Genomic DNA, 18,886 nt, shown 5'->3' with positions numbered 1-18,886 from the left:
AGTAGTAGGAGGAGGAGCAGCAGTCTTCGTTGTTGATCCAACCAAGACGCATGAAAAAGTAAAATAGAATAATTAAGAAGTGAGGAAGCCAAATGGATAAATATCAGAAGCTGCAATATTCAAATAGATGAACATGATAGAGTTACATCCCGAAAATTAAAGTCGAAAAAGTAAGCAAAGATGCAGCCCCTGATTTGGTTTCCATGACAATTAATCCTTCCAATATTCAACAAAAGATGATTTTGGAAGCTCAAGAGAGAAGATTTCCTGAGCAGCCACGTACGTAATGAAAACATAACAACAACTAAGAAGATCAAACACTAGTAAAAGTAATGACTCACTTGAAAACATAAGAAAGAATGGAAAATACGGTTTGTGCAATTGCTAGTAGAAGCAATAAGATAGCCGCTAGAACTGAAAGCAATGTCCAAGGACTGTTGAAATAATCACGTCTTAATTTTGCCTTCCATACATTCCAGCGTCTGTCACAATGCTTGTTCACTTCCTTGATAATGTCAGCATAATAGAAGTCCCTGCTAAATTGGGTGTAGCTACAAAATCTGTTGAACATGTTGGAAACAACTTTATCGTCACCCATCCAATTATTAATTATTCCATTCCGGCGAATTAATTCAACATCTTTTGGAGTGTCAATCAGATAATCCATGAGGGTTGCAAAGTCAGTAACATACTTGAGATCAATATGTTGACTATGTTGCTCATAGGCAATTAGATTTCGAAAGACTGACTCTGTGTTATCTACAATATTCAAAGGCAGAATTTCCATTACACCATTGTTGAACTTTATGTGAAACAAGTTACCCGTCTCTGCGTTCTGGAATTTGACTCCAGCCTCTTTAAGTTCTATGACATTTGGTATTAACTTCCACTCTTCCCTATTAAGCTGAGCAAATAGCATATAGCATATCCTTAAATTCCTCTGCTTTCTTGAGTGTGACTCCAGCATCTTCAAGGTCTGTGGCATAAGGTATTGACTTCCGGTCTACATTCTCATTTGGACCAACTAGATCCTTTGATTTAGGTGAATAAGGTACTCCTGGCCCTTTAGGTGAAGGACTCATAACTTTATGTATCAGACCAAGTAGATGCTTAATATTGGCGTCTGAAACATAACTTGATCCATCGACATTCAATCCACGTGATAATTCCGAAGCAAAACAAAAGAATGCCAGGGCACAATCAAGAAGTCGAGTCAGGACCCTCTTACTCACATCCCTGGAGCTTGAGCTTTCATCAATAGTAATTTCATGTTTTTGGTCAGAATCAATGACGTGTTTGCTAGATTTTCTAGATCGGCTGCCAAGTAGTACAGTCTGGTTCTTCTCACTCTGATTTGCAGAGGTTGTGCTCTCACAATGAGCATAATCATATTTCTGGTTGCAACCCTCACTCATCTCGAACAATTCAGTAAGAATGAAGAATAGCAGTTGATTTTCAAATAACAGTAGATCACGCATTATGCCGTTAATCATCCAATCTGTTTGGAAGATTTGGAAGATTGGTTCATTTTTAACGGATTGGAAGATTGGAAAATTTTCAAAGTATTCAAAGAGTGCGTCACGCTGGATGCGGAACAACTCAATGATGAAACACCCATCAAGTAGCATCATTTCTACAAACTCAACTTTGGATAATTCAGGGAACTGATCTGCATAGAATCTACGAGCTCTTTCTTCCTTTTCTATCATGGCTGTGATGTATCTTTTTACACTGTTCTCATTCCTTCTTTTAAGCATTCGTTGGAGAAATATCAATTTGTGCTTTTCCATAAAACTAAGGTGATCCTTTCCACGGTGATAAGGACCGATGGCAAGCAGATCAGGTTCATATGCCGCGGGATTTGTCTGGCGTAAACTGCGGTGCAGTTTAAATACACAACACTCTCGATCAATTGGAGTACTACTGAGGCTGGCCAATCTTTCGTCAACGGAGAGAGCATGATGAGCTTCACCAGCAGGCATCTGTCCTAGTCTATAAATATCAGAGAATAGTTTGCCGATAATATTATTGCATTTCAAGCCAAGCTTTTCCACATGATGCATCTTAGAATATAATAAAGATTCTTAAACACAACATCAACAGCCACAGTGATCGTTGACATGAGTAGATTTTGATGTTTATTCCCCAAAATCTCAGATTTTATCACAAGCATATCCTTCTTCTTTCTGCCATTCTCAACTTGAGTTGTTCAAGATTATAATTAGAAAATGTAAAATAACTTATTAATTTCTTGAACTAAAAAAAAAAAAAAATGATTTAGATATAATATAATCAAGGAAAAAGAAGGTAATGAAACTTACTTTGGGTTAAATTCTGAATCGGCGCTGCTATCACCAAAAAGCTGAAAAGATAAACAGCATAAAAATGCAGACTGAGTTCGATCTGCTCCAAGAAAACACAACGTAAGTTTCAACTACGTAACTCAAATTGTCCATCGCTTTCTCATAAATATCAATTTGAAAAGTCACAACGATCCCCTCTAATTATTAAAGATTTACAAAACAACCATTTTCTATTAATTTAGACAAAATCATGACCCTTAATCTTATCAAGTCTTACAAATACAGAGTATGTTATAAATTAAAATTAAAGCTGAGTATGTAGTTGTAATAATAACTCAACTCGACGCTATAACTAATTAATAAATGATACTTTGGGTCAAATTCCTGATCCAGTTGATCGTTTCCTTCGTTTCTCTCTGCTGCCACGAAAAAGTTAAAAGGATAAACAACATAAAGATGCAGAGTGAGTTAAATGATCTGCACCAACTAAACTCAATGTTCTCTACCAACTAGCTACCTAGCAATAACTGTAACGTCCCGTCCCTGAGGGTCTGGAGAGTTAACCCATGTCACTTAAAAATCATTTTTCCATCCATATAGTACGTACTCTAATTTTTTTCTATCGCACAAGATACCTATTTATTTACATCAATTACTCCAAAACAACTATTCTAAGATAATACAAAGTCTTAATATAAATATCAACCTCCCAACAAATCACATCATCAGAGCACAAATTTACTGAATGAAAATCCTCAATAACCATATAAACCTTCTATGCTTAAACCATTATTCTTAACTTCTCTCACCAATGCTCCATATCCTTGATTCTCAACTAGAACATTCAAATCATCTAAAAATATTATGGAGATAACGGGTGAGTTATCAACAACTCAGTAATCAGAAAACATATACTAGTATGTAAACATGAGCATTTTCAGAAAACTCAGTATGTAGAAACAAAAAATTTTATTTTTATATGCAGATCTTAGAAAAACATGTCATCAAAAAATCAGAGCGACTTTTCAATCTTTACATACACAAAATCAACTATTCATATTTAAAGATCCGTTTCATATTCAAAAACACTTTGGCATAACATAACTAAACATTTTCATCTTATCATATCATATCATATCGTGTCATATCATATACCATGTTTAACCTCCGTGGTAGGGTTCTGCTATCCCCGATAGCCAAACTATGCAGTGTCATATGGTGAACTTTCCCTTTTTCAATCTCGGAGCCTTGAGTGTGCACACAGGAAAGAATACGTAAAAAGATCACTTTGTTTCCAAAGTGGGTGCACTTATATCATATCATATCATGTTGGTACCAACCATATCACGTGAACCAGCATCATCGTATCAGAACCATATTCAGAATCAGATTCAGAACATATAAGTATGCCAAAGTTTTATCATATCCATATTATATCAAAACACGTGTGAAACATATTCATATTATTTCCATTTGATAAAAAACAGATCCAAATCATTTCATATCACATGCATAAAAGTCTCAATGATATCATATTCGCTCTTTTGCATATTTCAGAAACATGTCAAATATTGCTCATGTCTACACTATTAATGTCAAAAACATTTCTTTTATCTTTCATACATATCTCATGAGTGAATGCATAACATATACTGAGGTTGTTTTTCACCTTTTCTTTTTAAAACAACATGTACATTGTTTTACAAACCAACCTCAGTTGATTTCTTCTTATGCAAATCTAGCATAGGAACCCCGCTTACCTGGACTTTTTAGCTTTTCAAAAATTTTCTCAAAAAATGTCGAATCGACTATAAATCGTTACCTATAAAAATAATCACGTAATTTCTGTAAGTTTCCAATAAATAACGTATTTCAATATTTAAGCCTAAGTTTCTTAAATAACCTATTTTAATTCCTCAAAATTTAAAATCTTCATAATCCCAAAATATATCATCACTTTCTAAAATCACCAATATCCACCATAACCCACGTCAAACACAAAACACCAATATTTAAACCCGAAACAGCCAATAAATCTCATAGCATAAACCATTCACACCAACAACTCCATCATCCAATCCAATCGACCCCTACTCATCAGACTCAGTCCGGCATAATCAACCAAATCACAGTGAAATGAGTTAGTGCAAAAATACATTTAAATCACAAGAGTTCTTTGAAAAATACTTACAATGCTATAATATAATTTTTCAAAGATCACAGAGGTGCTAGAAGCGGCAACGCAGCAACAAAACAGTGCCAAATGCACTGTAGCCGTGGGTCTCAAAAATTCACTTTCGAACGGGGACAAATCAAGACCCGAGATTGCTAGGGTAGGATTTAGGTATGTCGGTGAAGCTAGTGGTAGTGGTGGTTGGCCGTAGGTGGGGGCGCAAAGGGTGGTTGAAGACCAAAAATACCCAAATTGGAAATAGGGTTGGATGTGCTTCACCGGTGATGGATTGGAGCTGGGGTTGGATCCATTGGGTTGCTAGGAGGTCGATGATGAAGTGGTGAAGAAATGGTGGCCGGAGGTGGCGCAACGGCGGCGCGCGAACACAAGAGGTGCCGCGGCCTTGCGTCGTGCGTGGGAACAAATGGCTGCACGAGAGGGGCTGAGATTGGAGGGGTGGTGTCGCTGGCCGGTGGGGGAGCGAATGGGTTGGGCGGTGTCGATCACGGCAGCGTGCGGCGGCGGGCTGGGTGAGAGGAAGAAAATGCTCGAGGGAGAGGGGAGAGAATTGCGCGCGCGGGAAGGAAAGAGAGAGGAGAAAGAAAATGAGGAGAAAAAGAAAAAGAGGAAGAAAAGAAAAAGAAAAAAAAAATTGAGGGAAATAAATGAGGTCTAATCTTTGAATTTTGGGTCATAAAAAATGATCCAACGGAAATAATTTCAAAACAGCAAGTTAAATAAAATAATTCAAACGTATTAATTAAATGAAAATAAAATAATCAAACTCAACAATAAATTAATTTAAATTAAAGATAAATTTAAATGCATAATAATTATTAATATTAAGGAAATATGTCAAATTTAATTTTTACAAATTAAAAATCATAAAAATAAACCTTCTAAAATATGAAAATTTAAAACAAAAGAATCAATTTTTAAATTAATAACAAATAATCTTTCGATTAAAAATACATTAAAATATGAAGTGTTACAATAACATTCAAGATTAGCACATCTAGGGACGACCGACTTGTCCCATCAGTACCATCACCATCACGAGCATCATTATTAATATTATCTTATGAAATTAGAACACTCACAATAATTTATGTATCAGTTTTTTAAAATACATCGACAACATTCATTTTTTCAATTTATATACTGAATTTTATAATATGTCAAATATCAGTTTATCTGTTTTTTCTTTACATCATTTAAATGTTATATTATTTAATAATTTATTAGAAAAAAAGTACAAGCAGAGAGAAACTATTGTGAGAGACAAAGTACAAGAAAGAGAAAAAATAAATAAAATATTTTTACATTTGTGTACAGGAGTAATGCTACATACAGTCGTGGAATGCGCAAAAACCGTGCAGTTGTTTTGAAAAAGAATAGAGTCTACTATTAAAAAATTAATTTCTTTTCATTTGGATCTCATATTTATTCATTTTTTTTCAAAACGACTACATAATACTTGCACACTCACAACTGCAAGTATCATTTTTCTTATTTACCGTTCATGTTGTATGTAGCTAAACACTATAGCAAATTAAAAAATAAATTTGAAAATAGATGATCAAGCAATTTTGAGCTACTTTTCTCAAGTTTTACATATAAATGAATTTTACAAAACCCATTAAATGCGCTCTTAGATAATTAGTTAACAACCTTCAAGGACGAGTTTTACAGCCATGCATGATCAGTCTTAATGATAAAATTAGTAGATAACTCACTGATGTTAATTAATTTTTAATCATATATTGATCCTTCGCAACCAGAGAAAGCCGCCCATCTTGCTAATTAGCAGCAAACTAAGATCGAATTAAGGAAAGAAGATTACTCATGGTTCGGGCTGGTCCCCCTTATAAACTATTCTCTCTACTATTCAAGTACCATTCTCGCATCATGCGTATCATTTACAATATTATGAAAGGTACTCTTCGATTGGTCGGCCACATGAGTCTACAATCATCCACTAAGACAAACCTTTCCACTAATATAATATAATCAATTAGGTGCTTAAGCTAGCAATCATCCATCCATTTATGTCGTTGTTTCTTCCTTTCCATTTATTTTGCTTATGCAATACAATAGGCGAGTGATTTTTTTAGTACTGTGGCTTAGGTTCCATTTTTCACGAGGGAATTATATATTATTTATCTTTCTATTCTGGCTTTCAAAATGGAAAAATTAAACAGCTGAACTGAATGGAAATACTAGGCAATTCCTTTGTTAGTCATGGAAAAGCACCTTGATTGGGTAATCACAAATTAAGAAGCTGATGAATTGAGTAGAAAATTCTAATATTGCTATTGGCCGGGATCAGGCGGCCCGTAATTTATAAGCCAATTCTTTGTGAAGCTCTAAAATCTTAGTTGCAGAATAGAACCATTTAATTAAAGTGAATATTAAAAAGTAGAGACGCTAAGCTATGTAAACTGTTGTTTTCTTTCATTAGGCTTTGCAGATCAACAGATAAAACTGGCCAAATGTTTTAGTATGTTAGAGGAAGAAAATCACAGAAGAAAGCAGAAAAGAAGAAAGGTTAATTAAATGGCCTTGCTCATGTCTTAGTGTTTTTTAACAAGCGAAGGGCAATGGACTTACTTGCTTAATAATTCGGAGTAAATCGCCTGCTGCAAATTGCTTCTCCTGCTCTCTGTAAAAAGGTTCAAGATTAGAGTTTACGATATGCAGATAACTATATGTATATGTATATATATACCGAAGGAAACGTTGATTTGCGAGGGTGGACTAGACTATTGATCATCATGAGCGTTATGCATGTGTGCCGCAGCTGTGAGTCAAATACCCCATTTCTACCTATCTGGGATTATTGCGGCAGCTTTGATCTCTGAAATTTTCTCATAACGCTGCCATTTCTATATATTTATTTTTTTTATTTTCATCGTTCATGTATTAATAGTTAAAAAATAGTTAAAAAATTAATAGTTAAAAAATTAATTTTAATGTATTAATATTATTTTTGAAAAAAATATTTAAAGATATTTTAAAATTATAAAATAAATAAATAAAACTGAAATGTGAAATTTATACATGCGAATGTATTGTAAAAGCTAGCAATGTCTGACACGGGCGGCTTGATATAAAATAACGCACATAAATTGCTTCTTAGGTCTCGTTTAATTGGTTACGATGAGACGAGATATTTTATTAAAATTTAAATAAAATATAGTTATAATATAATTTTTAATATTTTTATTTTTTTGAGATTTAAAAAAGTTGAATTGTTAATATTATTATTGTTGCGGAAGTTTGAAAAAGTTGTATTGATGAGATGAGATGAGATAGGTTTGTGTATCCAAACCGAGTAGCCTCTGTATCATAATGAGTTGATATAAGATAAATTGAAATAAAAGTTAAAAGTTGAATTGAATATTGTTAAAATATTATTATCATTATTTTAGGATTTGAAAAACTGAATGAATTATTATATTTTGTGTGGATATTTAGAAAAGTTATAATGATGAGATGAGATAAAACACTTCTTGTATCCAAATTGGACCTTAGAGTTACCGTTCTAATGTTATTGTTTAAAATTTTCGCTTGACTATTTTAATTTTTTTTTTTTTTTTTTTTACTTAGCCCCCTTTTATCTTTAATATAATAATAAAAATTAAATATTTTATTAAATATGTAAATATGGAATAAAAATATTATAAAGTTAAAATCTTTTTGGAATATATATTTTTAATATTATTTTTATTTTAGAATTTGAAAAGTGAATTATTTTTTATATTAATTTGTTTGTACGTTTAAGAAGTTTTAATAATTAAATAAAAAAGTTAAAATTTTAAAAATTAAAAAATATTTATATTTTATGTATTTAAATATTGATATAAAAAAATAATATAAAACGAGATGTGATTTCATTATCCAAGTTTACACATCGGGCCTCAATAATTCATAGATTTTTAGCTATCGTGAGGCGAGAATTGACAGTATGCTTTGACATTTTCTTTCAAACTTTATCGACATTTCTTTTGAAGAAAACAAAACTTGCCATCTGTCCTGCCAACTAGCTAGCTAGATATAAACCTTCATGATTAGCCCATCCAATAACGACTTGTCCTATTTTTATCATCTTGTGTCTATAGAGACATATATTATCATGTAGATAAAACGTCGTAGTATTCTAAATGAATGTTTGAAATATAAATGTTCACAGAACAGCAGCACTCGTATGCGTATCATTTACAATATTATGGAAAGGCACTCTTCGATTGCTCCGACGTCGTATGCAAGTCAAGGCTTAACTAATTTATTGGCCACGAGTCTACATCATTTATAATAATACATCATGATCTAGATCAGCCTCATCCACGTGATGCACACTATGTGGTTAATTAATGGATAGACAATATACTGCATATATCAATCATGTGGATTATGTTGAAAGTAGTTTATTTAAAGAACATACTGTGATTAACTTTTATTAATACAAAGTGTGTTATTTCCGACGGAGAAATATGTTTTATAGCAGATAATTTGAGGGTTATAAAAAATATAAAAACGAAACTCTTAAAAAACTGACCGAATCATTTACTAATTATCAAAACCCTCAAGACCTTCCATGCATGTTCACTAAGATTAAATATATTTTGTGTTATAAATATTAACTTACAATTTGAGTATCTAGTTTTTGTCAGTACGTATTTTAGTTAATTAATTGACTCAGATGTTGTCATAATCGATATTCTATATCATCATATATAGTCAATGTTGATGCGTCATGAGTTGTAAGTTTCAACCAAGCTGTATATAGGGACCACCCATGCATGCACGGACTAGACAACAAAATGAACCAATCCAAGGCATTCCCCACAATTATCAAAATTCCTAGAAAAGCAACAATGGTTTTAATATATAGATAACTACTTCACATCATCCTAAACTAATGTTGTACGTTAATGATCGGTAACGTCTACAATTTTTTTTTTTTTTTTTTTTTAAGAAGAGTAGAAAGTCACATGTCTAATAGTGAACATCTCCCAAATTTATTAATAAAGCTCTCACTTATGGAGGAATACTGTGTTAACAAGAAAGGACCATGGGAAAACCCATCAGGCCCGTAACCAAGAACAACAAATCTAAGTCAAACTTATTTATTGACTATTAGAACAAAACCACAAAAACCAGAATAAACTAAACTGTTAGAGATGGAAGGCCTAAGAAATCCAAACGGAGCAAATCACAAAGAGTCCGCAGCAAATCACAATTATTAGAAAAAACCAAGTCGGCGCCTAGGCACCTTCCTTGGCTAACCAATCTGCCACCATATTACCCTCACTGAACACATGTTGAAACCGGCAATGACGAGAACGAGTCAAACCAACAATTTCTTCCCAAAAATCCTCTTGGTACCACACACCACAACGCCCCCTCAACCACCACGATAACACCACCTTGCAAAATTTCAAACCTTGAAGAAGCACCAAAAGTTCTGCTTTGTTGTTGGAACTGAAACCAGGCATAAGCCTTGACAAGACATCCTGAATCGCTTCGAATAACCCCACCAATGCCACAAGATCCTGGGTTTTCGAGACTACTACCATCCGAGTTCAATTTGTACCATCCCGACGGTGGCTTAATCCACTTAACCAATTTGCAACAAGGAGCTTTAGGCACAAATTTCCTAAGATCAAGAGATTGCTAATTTGGTAGGATTTGATTCTGTCAATACTCCCCCTCAAGTTGGTGCATGGAGATCCGTAATACCCAATTTGCATAGAAAGTGTTGGAAAAGTTCCTATCCCAAGGCTTTCGTGAAGATGTCGGCGACTTGCTCATGAGAAGAGGTGTGAACAGCTGTAAGGAGACCTGCCCAAATTTTATCAGGAACAAGGTGACAATCAATTTCAATGTTTGGCGTGCTCGTGAAAAATAGGATTGTGAGCGATATGTAGAGTGGATTGATTGTCACAATAAAGACTGATAGGCTTAGAATGAGAGACACCAAGATCTGTGAGGAGTTGTTTCAGTCAGGTGAGTTCACAAGTGGTAACTGCCATGGCGCGATATTCGGCTTCAGCGGAGGAACGTGCCACTGTCGTCTGTTTTTTTGTGTGCCAAGAAATAGGGCTTGTGCCAAGCTGAATGAAGAACCCTGTGGTGGATCTTCGAGTAGTGGGACAGCTAGGCCAATCGGAGTCTGTGTAAGCAGTAACATGCAAAGTGCTAGATGATGAGAAAAAAAATACCTTGACCTAGACTGCCTTTGAGATAGCAAAGAACACGGATGGCAGCTTGCATCTGTGGATCTTGTGGAGTAATCATGAACTGGCTGAGAATATTTACTATAAAAACAATATCAGGACGTGTTATAGTCAGGTAGATAAGACGTCTAACCAATCGTCGATAGGCACCAGGGTCGGTGAGGAGAGAGCCATCACGATTTGCGAGCTTAAAATTTTGTTCCATGGGAAAGTGAGCTGTCCGAGCACCAAGTTGACCACTATCAGTCAGGATATCGAACGACTTTCTGAGATCGAGCAACTTCGAGACCAAGGAAATATTTGAGGGAGCCGAGATCCTTTGTTTTGAAGTGTGCAGATAGAATGCTCTTGAAAACATCGATCTGGGAAATATCATTGCTAGCAACTAGGATGTCGTCTACATAAACGAGGACAATAGTGATGCTGGTGTGAGAGATAAGAGTGAATAAAGAGTGGTCTGCCTGAGACTAATTAAAACCTGCATCAAGAAGTACAGTGGTTAGATTAAAAAACCAGTTGCGAGAGGCTTGTTTGAGACCGTATAGAGATTTCTGGAGCCGACACACACGAGTCTCCCCCTTAGGGAAATATCCAGGTGGTGGAGTCATATAGACCTCTTAATCAAGATCACCATGTAGAAAGGCATTATTGACATCAAGTTGTTGAATGACCCAATTTTTGATGGCAGCAACTACCAGTAAGCAGCGGACAGTGGTTATTTTGGCAACTGGAGCAAATGTTTCATGGTAGTCAAGACCTTCAACTTGGGTGTAACCTTTAGCAACTAATCGAGTTTTGTACCTTTCAATAGAGCCATCAGCTTTGAGTTTAGTTTTGAAAACCCATTTACATCCAATGGGTTTCTTACCAGGGGAAAGGGCTCAAGAGTCCAAGTGGCATTATCCTCTAAGGCTCGGATCTCAGCAGTCATGGCCTCACGCCAATGAGGATGGCGAATGGCAGTGGAATAACAGGAAGGATCAACAAATGTTGTGAGAGCAGTTAAAAAGGTAAGATGAGAAGGAGAAAAATGAGAATAGGAAAGAAAAGCAGATAAAGGATGAGCAATACCTGAAGCTGATGCAGCTGATGAGGATGCAGTGGACTCCGTATGAATGGTTGGGCAGACGTAATCTTGAAGATATACGGGTCGAGTGGTGGTGCGTCTAGGACGAATGGAGAGTGTAGATGGTGGATGTGGTGGTGGGTCGGGAATAGGAGTGGAGGGGGGAGGAGAAGTTATGGGTTCGGGAATGGGGTGAGGAATAATGGGTAGTGATGGATCTGAAGAAGAAGAAGAAGCAGTTTGGAATGAGAATATTTGTTCATGAAAAGTAACATCACGAGAATAAAAAATTGCTTGGATTTCTAGGTTGTAAAGCTTGTAAGCTTTATGTTGACCAGGATACCCAAGAAAGACGCATTTGGTGGCATGAGGTGAGAATTTGTCGTTGGAAGCATGGAGAGTTTGAGCGTAACAAAGACATCCAAATACGCGTAAATGAGCGTAATTTGGTGGGATATTGAAGAGAAGTTCAAAAGGAGATTTATTTTGAAGAAGACGACTCGGGGTGCAGTTAATAAGATAAGCGGCCGTGAGAACAAATTCGTCCCAAAATTTTAAGGGTAAATGTGCTTGAAATCGGAGACTACAAGCGACATTCAAAAGGTGTTGGTGTTTGAGCTCCACAACAAAATTTTGTTGCGGAGTCTCAATGTAGGTACGTTCATGAATGATCCCGTAGTCATGAAGATAAATTTGAAATTTGTGGGAAAGAAATTCTTGTCCATTATCAGTTCTTATAATTTTAATCATGGTGTTGAACTGATTCTGGATAAGTGCAAAAAAATGTATGAGATGAATATATGCTTCAGATTTATGTCGCATGAGATAGATCCAAGTGGAGCAGAAAAATCATCAACAATGGTAAGAAAATAATGTGCACCACAAATTGAAGAACTATGGTAACCACCCCATATATCACAAAAAATACGATTGAAAGCAAAAGTACTTTTATTAACATTTGAAGGAAAAGGAAGTCGAGTATGCTTCGAACGAGCACAAATATCGCAATCAGAAATAATACAAGCATTATTATTGAAAAAATTGAGAATATTTAAACGAGAAGAATGACCTAGGCGTTGGTGCCATAGGATCTTATTAGCAAGAGTCTGAGTAGAAAGAGCTGTGATGGGTTGAGATCGATACATGTAAAGTTCATTGCAAAGCTCACCCGCTCCAATCAGCTTCGTCGACTGAGGGTCCTGAAAAAAACAATGAGTGGAGGAAAAAAAGACAAGACAAGTATTATTAGAGGTGAGTTGGGGTACAGAAAGTAAATTAAAATGGAATAAAGGGACAAAATAGACATTAGATAAAGTTAGGGATTCGGCCAAATGAATTGTGCCGATCCCTTCAATGGGAAGTAAAACACCCGTGGGTAAGCACAAGTTCTGCGCATGGGGAGGAGATGAAAGTGCAGAGAAAAGGGTCCAATCATGGCACATGTGGTGGCTATCTCCACTATCGATGATCCATGTTCGGCCTTGAGGAGAAGAGAGATTGGAAGAAACATTACCCATGAAATTTGCGGAAGGGTTTGATGGGCTGAGCAAATCCAAGAGTTTTTGGTAGAGATCGAGAGTGAGACAAGGTACTGGCGAGCTTGCAGTGGAGGAAGAGGCCTGGTGAGCCATCGGCAACTGATTCGGAGGTGGTTTGCCAAGAAGAGATGGAGGAGACTTCGTGCGGGGTTCAAGTCCTGGAGGGTACCCGATGCGGCGCCAACACCTGTCACGCGTGTGGCCGTTCCGGCCACATTCCGAGCATTTGAACGGTGGTCTTTGGGAGCCACTGGAGTGGGCGGCAAAGCTTTAAAGCTCTGATGGGGTATTTCGGATTTGAAGAAGCCTCTATTGTTCCTCCTGAAATAGAATAGAGAAAATTTTGGTGATGGGGGGAAGGGGTTCCAGTGCCAAAATCTGGATTCTCAGTTGAGAGAATGAGTCATTAAGACCGAGTAAAAACTGGTAAACTCGTTCATCCTCCACTTGTTGTTGAAATTCTTTGAGGTCACTGCATTTTTGGAGATGACTAAGTTCATTCCAGAGTTGTTTAATCTGGTTGTAGTATTCATGGATGGAAGTGGTATTTTGGTGTAGGGAGGATAGCTCTCGTTTAAGGTTATAGACCCGGGCGTCACAAGGGTCAGTATGGAATTCGACAGAGTTTGCGATGGAGGAACTGATGGAGTTGAGAAGCCAGGTAAGGACCATGTCCTTGGTTTGATTCCATTGAGTATAATTTGGTGAATATGTGGTGGGTGGGGAAAGAGTACCATCAACAAAACTGAGTTGTTTTTGGCGTTGAGTGCACGGGTCATGGCGTTTTGCCATTTGGGATAGTTATCTCCAATGAGTACTCCAGAGACGAGAATGACGCTAGGGAATCAGATGGGTGAAGGAGGTATGGGGAAGGAGGGGGGTTGGAGGAAATGGCCATGGAAGGCGTTGAGGTTGGAGGATTAGGAACGTTGTTTGGCTGATACCATGTTAAGAATTGAACACTTTATTTAGTTTAAATTACAGTGTAAGGACGTCTAAAATATATAGATAGAGACCTAGTCTTTCTATGATAACTATTAAAAAGTAAATAATTACAATTGAATGAAAAATTTCATAAATAATTACAATTAAAAATAAATTTCCTAAGATCAAGAGATTGCTAATTTGGTGGGATTTGATTCTGTCAATATTTACCATGCTAGCAGAAATGGAGGAGGCCACTCTGGTGGAATTTTTAGTTGTGGTTTGGAAAATTTGGAAGCGTAGAAATGACTTTATTTTTAACAAGAACTTCACCAACCCCATGACCCTATCTCTTCAGTCTAAACAGAAGACCAGCTGGAAATCCTACAACACTGCACTTCGCCTACTCCTCTGGTTTGGTTCCCAGTCTCCCAATGGGTGGTTACTCCTCACGATTGCTACAAGGTTAATTGGTGCACTAGCTTCCAACATCGAAATTGCACTAGTTGAATAGAAGTGGCTATCAGAGATAATAAAGGCAATTTCATAGCTACAATGAGGATGCAGAGTTCCAATTTTTCAGAACCTCATCTTGCATCATCATACGCAGCTCAACAGGCGATTCTCCTAGCGCCTAATATTGGCCTTCGAAAGATCATCCTTGAGGGCACGACCTGCAGGTGATGCACGAGATCACGGGAACAAAGGAGAATTGGACTCCAGCTGGACTCGTCTCCTCGGACTCGAGAATTCTTCTAAATCATTTTGAATTTTGGTCTGTACAACATGTTCACCGAGCATCCAACGAGATAGCTCAATTACTAGCTAAACACACACTACATTCTGATGTTGTACTCATAGATCTAGAAGACATTCCTGCATGTATCGGCCATTTGGCCCCTTCTTGATGATGAATATATCCATACCATTTCTCAAAAAAACAAAAAAAAAAAAAAATTCTACAACAGTTGATATGAGATCTTGGCATCTCTGGGTTCTCCAAAATCCAATATTCTTTTATAAACTGCTCTATATACAGTTCCATCTAATACTAAAAATACGAAACAAGAAACTTTATCACTATACATGTGGATATTCATGTATAGGAAAATTCTACAAGCTAGCTAGCTATTTCAAAGAAACTTTATCATTATACATTAAACTATTGGTTTTCAATATTTAGGGTTGACCCGAAGTTCTACTTCAATGACTATCCCTGGGGCTGGTCTGTTTAGACTAGTGCTAATTCTCATGCAATATGAAAAATCAAGCATGCGAGGTAGATGTGTCCTCCACATTATTATTCAATAAAAGATGATTTGTAGCTCAAACAAAAGATTTGGTGAGGAACCATATAACTCATTTAATTTCTAAATTAAATATTATTAAACTCAACATTATATTACATTAACTAAGAGAACAATAAGATGAAGACACTACATGAAAACCTAATTAATAATAGAATACGGTTTGTGTAATTGCAAGTCCGAGCAATAAAATAGCCGCCAAAACTGAAAGCAAAGCCCAAGGACTATTGAAATAATTGTGCCTTAAATTTGCCATCCATTCATTCCAGTGTTTGGCACAGTGCTTGTTCATGTCGATGGACGTTTTAGCATAAAGGCAGTTGCTGGGTGAAAATTCGACATAGTAAGCAAGCTTGTTAACCATGGTGGAAGCAACTTCATCATCACCCAACCAATTTTCAATGATTCCTTTCCGACGGAGTATTTCAACATCCTTTGAAGAGTCAATGAGATCATCCATGAAGCACACATAGTTGCTGACGTACCTCGAATCATTGTATGAACTATATTGCTCAAATGCAACTAGATTTCGCAAAAAAGTTTCAGTTAGGCCATCTATTCTCAAAGGCGAAATTTCCAAGACTCCAGTGCTAAACTTGGTAAAGGTGGTACGTTGCTTTGCCTTCATGAATTTGACTCCACCCTCTTTAAGCTCTGTTGCATTAGGTCTTGGCTCTATCATATTTTTTGTATCCGTATATTTTTTTGCCTTCTTGAATTCGATTTCGGCCTTTTTAAACTTTGTGCCTTGAGGAATTGAGTTCCACTTTTCAATCTTATTCAGAAAAGGTAGGCGAATAAATTTCTTTATCATCTCGAATTTGATTCCACAAAGTTTGGACTTGCCATCTTCATTCGGCCTTTTTTGAGAGTCTTGAAATTTCTTTGCCTTCTCGAATTCAATTCCAGCCTCTTGAAATGCAATGCCATCCTTTATTGACTTCCAGCTTTCGTTCTCCTTAAATTTATCCTCAAATTTCTTTGCCATCTCAAATTTGACTCCAGCGTCATGAAGCTCATTTCCATATGGTATTGACTTCCAGTCTTTAATCCTCTCCAGATCATCTGGACGCTCTTTGGCATAAAATATTGACTTTTTCTTATCGCCCTTCTTCATATTTTCCAATTTTGCAAGTAAAGCACTAACAACTCCATGTATCAGGCCAAACAAATGCTTAAATATCTCTCCCTTCTTGAATTTGACTCCAACCTCTTGACTTTCTGTGGCATAATGTAGTTCCATTTCAAGTATTGAAAGCTTGATAATTGTATGCATCAAATCAAGTAGATGCTTAAAATCTGCCTTCTTGAATTTGGCTCCAACCTTTAGATGCTCATGTACCATATTTGCGAGTGGAGGAGTAATAGCTATATCCGTCTGACAAAGTAGATGCTTAATCTTTTCGGTTGAATAAGTACCAATGAAATCCCAATCTTGAAATGTTGATAATGAGCCAATGAGAAAATCAATGGCAAAATCACTAAGTCGAATGGTCTGGACACTCGAATGATATATGGAGGTTGAGCTTTCAAGACAGGTAATTTCATTGTTTTGCTCAAAATTGATGGTGTGTTCTCTAGGATGTATGGATGGGCTAGGAAGTGGTGTCTGGTCCCTCGCACTCATCTCGAACAATTTAGTAAGAACAAAGTATGGAAGTTGATTTTCAAATAATATAAGATCACAATCTATAATGGCAAGCATCCAGCATGTTTGGAAGATTGGATCATGCTTATCCCTTAGATGCGGCATCAAACGCTTTCGGAAAAACTCAATAATGAAACACCCATCAAGTAGCATCATTTCTACAAACTCATCTTTTTTCAGGCTAATGCGTTCGGCATAGCAATTCCGGGCTCTTTCTTCCAAATCACTCAAGGCACTGATGTAATCTTTCACACTACGTTCATTTCTCCTTTGAAGCATTTGCTTCAGATACCTCAGTTTATGCTCTTCCATAAACCCATGCCCATCCTTGCCATGGTCGTTGTAAGGACCGATCGCAAGCAGCATGGGTTTGTATGCCTTCTCATTTATCTTGAGTAACAGCTCGTGCACTTTAAATATAGAACTCTCTTCAGCATTAATTGGAGTCCCAGCTAGCTTTTTGTCAATAGCCTCAATACGAGTGGAGAGAGCATCTCTACCCATGATTTTGTGTGCAACTCTCTGATCCTAATACAAAGCATACAAATTCTCACTAATATTAACAAGTTTATGATAAAAATGTAGAAGATCCGTTTATATTCTAGAGACATAGTACAAGATCCGTTTCAAGTATTTGCATACAAATTTCACTAATTTTATAAAAGCTCCCATTAAAAAAATGACATGCATCTAAGACAAACCTTTCCATTAATATATATATATATATAAATATAATCAAGGTGCTTCTTTTCCATTTATTTTGCCTAGACAATACAATTGGCTGAGTGATATTTCTAGTACTGCGGCTTAGGTTCCATTTTTCATGGTGGGAATTATTATTTATATTTATTCTGGCTTTAGAAAAGGAAAAATCACCTGAACTTACTGGAAATACTAAACAATTCCTTGGTTAGTGGAAAAACAGCTAGAGAATTAGGTGGGAATTATTATTTATCTATTTTTTTTTTCTTTCATTCGGCTTTGCAGAACAGAAAAAACTGGCCAAATGTTTCAGTATGTTAGAACGAAAAAAATCGAAAAAGGAAAGCAGAAAAGAAGAAAGGTTAATTAAATGGACTTGCTGTCTTAATTAATGTGTTTTAATAAGCGAAAGGAAATGAACTTACTTGCTTAATAATTTGATCCGGGTAAATCGCCTGCTGCAGATTCTTCTACTGCTCTCTGATAAAAGGCTCGAGATAAGAGTTTCCAATATCAGATAACTATTATATATACCGAAGGAAACGTTGAGTAATTAGGAGGGTGGACTAGAGTAGCTAGTGATCATCATCACGAGCATTGTGCATGCCGCAACTGTGAATGTGAGTCAAATACCCCATCTATTATATGCCTATCAGTAGCTTTGATCTCTGAAATTTTCTCATATCGCTGCCATTTCTATATATCATTATATTTGTGATTTGCGAATATATTGTGAAAGTAATGTCTGACAGTAAGGGCGGCTCGGTATAAAATAAGGCATAAGCGAAAATTAAGATCATGAGGCCCCTTTTATCTTTAATATAATAATAAAAATTAAATTAAAATTTATTTAAAGTTAACAATATTCCTAACTACGTACTTAAATATGATATAGTACTTCCAATTACGATGCTATCGAAACTCAAATACACTAAAGAGCTTAAGATCTTGAGAATCTAAGGGGAGACTAAATTCATAAGAATAGC

At 36.2% G+C, this 18,886-nt stretch overlaps 1 protein-coding gene and 2 long non-coding RNA genes across 3 annotated transcripts; 1 reads left to right on the top strand and 2 right to left on the bottom strand.

Moving 5' to 3' along the window:
- Positions 1-93: 93 nt before the first annotated feature.
- On the bottom strand, positions 94-18,603 carry LOC121256640. Its single transcript, XM_041157485.1, is given in 5 exon segments — positions 94-928; positions 930-1,992; positions 2,322-2,408; positions 16,735-17,030; positions 17,115-18,603. Coding segments are annotated over 5 exon segments (2,625 nt in total). The 5' UTR covers positions 17,703-18,603; the 3' UTR covers positions 94-337.
- Positions 6,633-12,684, top strand: LOC121256649. Its single transcript, XR_005939040.1, has 4 exons — positions 6,633-6,769; positions 12,088-12,090; positions 12,153-12,162; positions 12,674-12,684. It is a non-coding gene; the product is annotated as an uncharacterized LOC121256649 (long non-coding RNA).
- On the bottom strand, positions 12,707-13,500 carry LOC121256654. The gene is made up of 2 exons (XR_005939041.1): positions 13,295-13,500; positions 12,707-12,980 (listed from the first exon to the last, which is right to left on the bottom strand). It is a non-coding gene; the product is annotated as an uncharacterized LOC121256654 (long non-coding RNA).
- Positions 18,604-18,886: the final 283 nt, after the last annotated feature.

Source organism: Juglans microcarpa x Juglans regia, chromosome 1D (assembly GCF_004785595.1).
Source record: "Juglans microcarpa x Juglans regia isolate MS1-56 chromosome 1D, Jm3101_v1.0, whole genome shotgun sequence".
Classification (NCBI taxonomy): Eukaryota; Viridiplantae; Streptophyta; class Magnoliopsida; order Fagales; family Juglandaceae; genus Juglans; species Juglans microcarpa x Juglans regia.
The sequence above is the reverse complement of the archived record's forward strand: the minus strand, read 5'-3'. Positions and strand labels throughout refer to the sequence as shown.